The sequence below is a fragment of the Camellia sinensis genome, chromosome 1 (genome assembly GCF_055761805.1).
Source record: "Camellia sinensis isolate YWXY chromosome 1, ASM5576180v1, whole genome shotgun sequence".
In the NCBI taxonomy this organism is placed as follows: domain Eukaryota; kingdom Viridiplantae; phylum Streptophyta; class Magnoliopsida; order Ericales; family Theaceae; genus Camellia; species Camellia sinensis.
The window spans coordinates 86,043,265-86,051,283 of record NC_138961.1 but is presented as its reverse complement, the minus strand read 5'-3'; the positions used below and the strand labels follow the sequence as shown (position 1 = coordinate 86,051,283).

At 34.3% G+C, this 8,019-nt stretch overlaps 1 protein-coding gene across 3 annotated transcripts; it reads right to left on the bottom strand.

Moving 5' to 3' along the window:
* Positions 1-431: 431 nt before the first annotated feature.
* Positions 432-7,778, bottom strand: LOC114283288 (uncharacterized). Of its 3 annotated transcripts, none has more exons than XM_082880716.1 (5): positions 7,603-7,778; positions 4,831-5,205; positions 2,364-2,730; positions 1,526-1,921; positions 432-1,100 (listed from the first exon to the last, which is right to left on the bottom strand). In XM_082880716.1, the coding sequence occupies exons 4-5, from the start codon at positions 1,815-1,817 to the stop codon at positions 970-972; spliced, it is 423 nt and encodes a 140-aa protein (XP_082736842.1). In that variant the 5' UTR covers positions 1,818-1,921; positions 2,364-2,730; positions 4,831-5,205; positions 7,603-7,778; the 3' UTR covers positions 432-969. The 3 variants fall into 3 exon arrangements, with proteins under 3 accessions (XP_082736842.1, XP_082736845.1, XP_082736849.1); XM_082880719.1 differs by having other exon boundaries at positions 2,364-2,619; XM_082880723.1 differs by lacking the exon at positions 4,831-5,205 and having other exon boundaries at positions 2,364-2,619.
* Positions 7,779-8,019: the final 241 nt, after the last annotated feature.

Below are 8,019 nucleotides of genomic sequence, written 5' to 3'. Positions count from 1 at the left end.
CTAGGTAAAAGTGAGTCGGCAAAACTTTTTGCCAACGACATTATCATTGCGTTGGTTAAAGTAATGCCTAGTGACAAACATAGTCGTCGTTAGAAGTCTTCATCCATCGTCAACAATTTACCTTGCGTCGGTAAAAGTAGTTCAAATATGATGATTGTGTAGCATTTTTTCCGACACAAATTTGTATCGGCAAAAAATATAGTTTTAGCAACAAAATATGAATCGGCAAAAGTAAAACGTCAGTACATGTTGCCATTTATCGACGATTTGTTTGTCGAGAAAACTTTACTTTTGGCAATGACAAATTTGCATTGACAAAAAATACACTTTTAGCAACACAATATGAGTCAGCAAAAGTAAATTTTGATAACACATTTACCGACAAGTTGTTTGTCGAGAAAGCTTTACTTTTTGGCAACGACAAATTTACATCGACAAAAATAATGAAAAATCATTTATATTTTTTTATAAGAGTTAAAAATTTACAAGAGGCATCCCTCAGGTATAGCAGAGCTATCAACAACAAAACACAAGAAAACAGAAGCTAAATAAGGCACCAGAGCCTAACAACTAAACATCACTTCCCACCAAACCAAAAAGAAACTAACAAAATAAACACGACTAATAGACTGCAACAGACGGCAGCAGACAGCAACAAACTGCAAGATACAACTAACAGCTAGCATCCAAAACAGCCAGAGGCATGCACCCAAAAAAGAAAAATAACAAACTGCTACAGATATGGAAGAACATTATTTGTGTAGTCATTCAGTCCTTCAATCTCAGCAAGTGTATCATCCACAAAAAAGTCTCCTCACTGTTGAACTACCAACCCTGCACTTGTTTTGATTCTTTAATCCCTTCATTTCCTCATTGTACTCCCTTGGAAAAATCCTCATCAATTTCCTTTCCAAATGCCGATGAATCTCTGATATGAGTTATCCCATTACCCTTAGCGGTATGTTGTTCTCAAGACTGATCATCACCCTTAATGATGAAACTTTCATTGTTGGTTCCCTTAAAAGCCATGCTACGAGCTGCTAAACCAGAGGCCTGTAAAGCTGCTGCGCGGACTATAGTGAAATTCCCTCTGATGGATCCTGTGTCAATAAGTAATAATTACAATTTCAGAATTATATAACAGTTAAGTCACGTGCACCAATTGACCTTCAGAATTCAAAGCTTCTAAAAGAACAAAAGAAGGCATCCAGAGTCTACCAGCATTCCAGTCAAAGGTAATTAGCTACCAGCATTGAGTAATGATTTAAATTTTTTCAATAAGAAATTGAAAAAAAAAAAAGTTTGAAAGTGAAAACCTATACTTCTTTTGTTATTGATCCAGCTAAAACAGATTTCCTCCGTTAATGCAAAAAATCATCATAACTTTTATGAAAGTTACATCTGCTTGACTAAAAGATTTAGAAAATTTAAGCAAATAGATAAAGAATAATGATAGGTAATTGAGATGTGAAATGAAATTAGTAAGAACAATAATAATTGTCATTTACTAAGAAAAAAAACTGACCTGTACTGCGTTGTTCATTAATCAACCCATCTAATTCTGCTTCACAACCCTTATCGTGTTGTTTTGAAATAATGGTATATAGCTTATTCTCCTGGTTCATTGGATAATTGCCAACTATGTTTACAGAATCATCATTAGATAACTCTTCAGTATCACCCAAAACTTCTGTTCTTGTTGTTCCTCCGTCATCAGTATCAACAACTTCATCATCACACTCATGTAACAACTGGGTGTCCATGTTCTCAGCATCGTAATGATTATCCAATACTTGAGTTTCACCCACAAGACTCATGACTTGGGTCTCAAATGCATCTTCAAGTGGAACGGTATCAATAAACGACAATGTACTTTGTAGAAACTGTAACTGATTAAAGTCCTTGTCCTTCAATTTGTTACCTATTGCAATAAATGGGCAAAATATAATGTAACATTTTAATCATGCATATGTCAAATTTGTACATCTAATTAACTTGACATGTTAAAACTGATACTTGTACACTCTTGGATTCCTCACGTGTGCCAAGTCTGTGTACATCATTACTGAGTCATCATAAGAAATTGATACTATGCATAAGAAACACACATTTATCTGCCTTACATCAACTAATTTTTCTCTTTCTTCAACTAGTTATTAGAATACATGGCTTTATGGGCCATCAATGATGAAAGTGTTGGTTCACCACTCAATTTGGTATCAATAATCTTAGTTTGCTTTGAATTTCTTGTTAATACTATAGAACGAGACAAACTTGATCTCTTCCTAGACATGAATATTTGTTAAACCATGACCTATTTTGTTCTTCTCTTCTGGAAGAACCTTCACACATATTTTTGGTACCTTGATTAGTGTCTTCGTTGTCATGGTCAGCCACGTTTAAACCAAAGCACAGTTCTTGCGTTGCTTCAGCAGCCACAGATGCACAGCAACACAACAGCACACAGCAGCATTACAGCAGGACATTAGCCCTGCAGCAGGCCAGCAGCACTGCAGCACAACAGCGCACGGCACAGGAGCACTACAGCATGCTAGCAGTATATCAGCAAAACACACCAGCTCCAGCAGCACAACAGCAAACCAGCACCAGCACCAGCACCTGTTCAAACAACAAACCAGCAAACCAGCACAAGAAACACACTAACCTGCTCAAGAACCACATACAATAATATGATGTCTATAACAGGCCCAAACAGGGCATATAAACCACCTGGAAAATGGAAACTCAACCAATGTTGTTACAAACAAAAACAATATCATATGATTTTCAAACTACCTAATAATTTTACATTTCAAATTGCATAACAGTTTAAAAATAAAAAAAAATGTTAATAAGAATGTACATGTTTAACCATCTAGAACTCAATTTCTCCTTTTAGTAAGAAAATATATTAAGAAAAAAAAAAACCAGTGAAAGCATATGCATTTAGATAAATTTTAGCAATATTCAATTTTTTTTTTCAAACAATCCATGTCCACTCATGAGAAAATAATTTTTTTCACATTGTGATTATGTGAACAAAACACAAAATTTTATTAATCTAAAACTGCAAATCCCACATTCAAAAAATATATTAACACAACTTAAAATTATAGATTTATTGATTTACCCTTTTGTTTTATTCACACACTTTGATAGTGTGTGGACAAAATCAAACTCCACTTATGAACACAAAAGCAAAGCACAAAATCCGCATGAATTGAAAGATGGGCATCACACTTCGTCTTCTTCTTAAGTTACCCAATGTCAACTAAACTAAATGAACAACTATGTTAATATTGTTTGGGAATCATGATTCTCTCTCATTTTTTGTATATTTTTTCATAAAAAATCCAAAAAGCAAAATAGTCAATTCCCAAATGAGAAATATCTTTTTCTTCTCCTTCTCCTTTTTCTTCTTCACCAAACTGTTATTATCTGATTAATCATCACTTAGTGCCAAACAATAAGGTTAACAAAGTTTTTTTTTTTTTTTTTGGTAGGACACATCTCAGTTTTTTACCTTTAGCATCTTCTTTGCCTTCTCAATTTCAAGATGACCAGGATGACTTGTAACAAAACCCCCTTCCATACTTCTTCTTTTGGGATGGTGACTTGCAACTTCACCATCAATATGTTAATCAGTTATAATTGAATATTTGTTCTAGTAATAATCTTTTGTCTCTTCACTTTATTTATTTGTTTTTAATTTTCCAATAATTTTCTGTTAACACCCAGATGTCTGTTTCTGTTTTTCTAAAATTATATATATACATGTACATACATACATACATATATATATATATATATATATATATACATACGGGGGAAACTGCAATATTTCATGATTTTCAAAAATCATGGATTTTCAAAAGAAGAAATACTAAATAATATATTTAGAAATGCTTTAAAAATGATCACAAAGCAAGGGATAGAGACATTTCAGGAAATGTTCTCTTACAGAGTACATCAGATCAAAATACAAAATGAGGGCATTGATATACAGATTTGATTCTAAACCTAATTCAATCAAATACCTATAAAACTTACTTCGATTTCACATCAATAGTTAAGAATCGCATTTCGAACAGCAAAATCACATGGATATCAAAGACAGATCGAAGAAAACCAGATTAATAATAAAAAAACATAGACAAACATTTATAGAATGCGTAGATAGAGATAGTAGTAGAAGAAGTGAAAATAGACAAACATAGATTCAGTTAAGAAATTGAGAGAGAGAAGCAGGGGAATTCCTATTTACGTACCGTTTGTCCTATTTACGTACCTACGTGTCCTATTTATGTACCGTTTGTCCCTACAGGTCACATTTAGCACCAGGAAGCTTCCCGTTACATCACAACAGTGGTTGAGTGGCAGTTTTGCATTGGCATTCTCGACTCTAATTGCTAACCTACGTGTCCTATTTACGTGTCGTCTGTCCCTACAGGTCACATTTGGCACCGAGAAGCTTCCCGTTACATCACAACAATGGTTAGGGCACTGTTTTGCATTTTTGCCCCCCGAATGCCTTTTTTCGACTAAGTTTACGGCATTTTCAACTCTAACTCCCAACCTACATGTCCTATTTACGTACCGTCTATCCCTACAGGTCACATTTGGCACCGGAAAGCTTCCCATTACATCACGACAATCGTTGGGGGGCTGTTTTGCATTTTCGCCCTCCACGCCTTTTTTTGACTAAGTTTAAGGCATTCTCGACTCTAACTCCCAACCTACGTATTCAATTTACATACCGTCTATCCTATTAATTGTTAAAGCCAACATATTTTAACAAAGTATATATGACATTAATAAAATTGTTCTTACCAAACAGTGAACGTCGGATGACTAGCTTACACCCCCAAGAGGTGTGTCAGTTTGGCGACTATGTTATTCAGATGCTCAACCTTTGTATTTGTCTCCTCCCGAGCTTTCTGTCCTTGCTCCCGCTCTTTCAACATCTCATTGTAACATCTCTCGCGCTCATCTTGCTCTTTCAACATCTCATTGTAATATCTCTCGCGCTTCTCTCGCTCTTTCATCAACTCGTCACGATCTCTGTCGCTTCTCATGAAGTGCCTCCCTCTCAGCTCTCATTGCCTCCATGTCGTTATCACGTGCTCGTGATGTAGTTATGGTAGAGGGTTGTGGGCCGATCCCAAATCCAAGCAAGCACTTTTTCTTCTCTCTAAGCACTTTTATCTACCATTGCATCAAATGTGAAAGAAATATCCCATTAAATTACAAATATGCTTGCAGGAACATAAATAAATAAATAAATAAATTATTGTTACCCTTATATTGCAACTTTAAGTGTTTTATGAGCTATGAAGCACGGATACTTCAAACAGGAAGACGTATCCGTATCGTATCCGTATCGGATACCGATACTCCTTGGATACTTACGAATACGTATCAGATACTTATTAAAAGTATCGGATACTTAATTAATTTTTCATTAATTTTGAAGTATCGGATACTTAGTTTTGAAGTATCGGATGGTCCAAGTCACATATTATCGGATACTTCTTAATTAATTTTGAAGTATCAAATGCTCCAGTCACGTATTACTCCTTTTACGAAATTAGAATTGTACCATTTCTTGCATAACATTATAATATAATATAATTGTAAGGATAAATAGAATATTTTTACAATACTTTACTTAGTTTTTTTTTTATAAAAACAACATAGTAAGTTAAAATAATAGAATTCATCAAATTGACATATCTTCATTGTATCATGCATGCCCCCTATAACTACATAGAAATAAGGATTAATATGATAATATAACAATAGCAAAATTAAATATCAATAAATAAATAAGTAAATAAACTTGCATAGAATATTTTTGATTAGTGCAAAAGGAAAAAGCATAGAGTCAAGTTATGGATTGTTTTGATATTATAATATCAACATATTAGACTTGATATTGAAATGAAATATTTGTAAGACCTATTGAAAATTTAAAAACTAAACTAGCTACTGGCTTAAATTAATATCTAATTCTTAAAGATTAATATTTTGCATTATAAAGTTACTATGGTTTCTCAACATTCTTGAGCTTATGTATAACTTATTGCTAATAATTTATTTATTTTTTATTTTTTACAAACGTATCCTGACCGTACTCGTATCCGACTTTTTTAGGTTTTGTCGTATCGCCGTATCCGTATCATATCGTATCGGTATCCGTATCTGTGCTTTCTAGTTTATGAGTAATTGGAGGTCATATGATGTTGTTTCTAAAAATATGTATGTATATGTATATATATATAAACATAACCAAAAATGAAAGAGAGACTAATATATAGGGTGGCCTATGCATCTCAGTCAGTGGCTTTTTTTATTACACAGACTCAAATCCTGTCTCCTTAATCACCAAACCACCACCTGAGGGTGGTTTTTTTTATTTAAAAATTAAAAAACCACTTTCTGGATCAAATTTCGATCCAAAACTGAGGAGGAAATGTTTCATTGGGCAATGATACCCCCACTTTATCACAAACCAATGACAATGCAACACCTCAGTCAATTCCGATCAAAAAATCAACCAATCAATAATTTTTTTCCGAAAATTATATAGATAAGCTACAAACTACCAGATAAGTTTTTATTAGTGTGCAAATGATGGACATGGTCAGATGGCAATATCAAGTTTAGAACATGATGACATAACAGATTGCAAATAGCAGAAGATGATGCTAACCAGTAACCACCATCAGTTATTTTAGTTTGCTGCATTTGCAGAAGAAAAGCAGCCTTATAGTTAAATAAGACCAACAATCTCAAAATTAAGTGGCATCTTGTCTAACACTCGGCTAATATCCGCTCTAATGCCTCTACCGTCAGACGAGGCATATAGTTCTGTGATCTTAATTTCTCCATCTGCTATTGAATTCTCATTTCGATGTTCAGAGATTCAAATATTTATTAGTATTGTAACCTACCTGAAAGATCAACATGGATCCATTGAAGTCAATCAGACGATACAATCCTAAAACCCAATTCACATAGATCAGAGCACACCCCTATACCTCTATACATCATCAACTGCAGCCATCTGGACAAACAATTGAAACCCTCATAATTTAGTTTGCTTCCAAAATACACAATACCAGTTATTGAACTTCCTGAAATGTTCGACCTTGGAGATCAAAAAATAAAATAATAGATAGAAGATCCAAAAGATCTGTCTCCTAAAATCACATTACTCACTGTAGGCATCAAACATGTAAACATTTGACGCAAAACAAATAACATGCAAGGCAAGTAGTAAATTCAGCATTTCCCTAATTCAGCAACCAATTAAATAACATTGCCCTAATTTCAGCATTTCCCTAATTCAGCAACAAATTCAATAACATTGCCCTAATTTCAATAACATCTCACCCCAAGCAACTGTCACCTAATCAATGTATACTACTAAATATATCCATCTTTGGATGACATTCCCAGTGTATAGTCGATTATATAAAGCATCAAAGTTCTGTATATATGATTTGTGTGTATATGTGTGTGTGTGTGCGCGCGCGCGTAAACACGCACAGAGAGAGAGAGAGAGAGAGAGAGGCGAGAGAGACGAAATCGAGGACATACCTGGGAGACAAAGCGATTATGGTCCAACAACCCTTGCGGTGATGCTCTAGCAACCCCTGCGGTGATGGCGATGGATACAAAGAGATAGAGAAGAGGGCAGAGGCATGAGTGAGAAACAGAGCGAACAAAGGCGTGAGTGAGGGAGGGAGGGTAATGGACTTCTATTATTGTTTCCCTAGTCTTTCTTTCCCGACAAACCACAAATTTTCGTTGCTAATTTATTTAGGAATAACGCAAAAATTTTAATCCTCACTCCAAAACATTTCGTCGCAATTGGCTACTATATTTGTGTCGGTAAAAGTAAATAAATACTGACTAAATTTTTTTTAGTAGTTAAAGATCGCACATTTAAAGACCAAATTATTTTTTAGTCGTCGAAAACCTTATTTCCACAACTAAAACACAATTAGTAGTTGA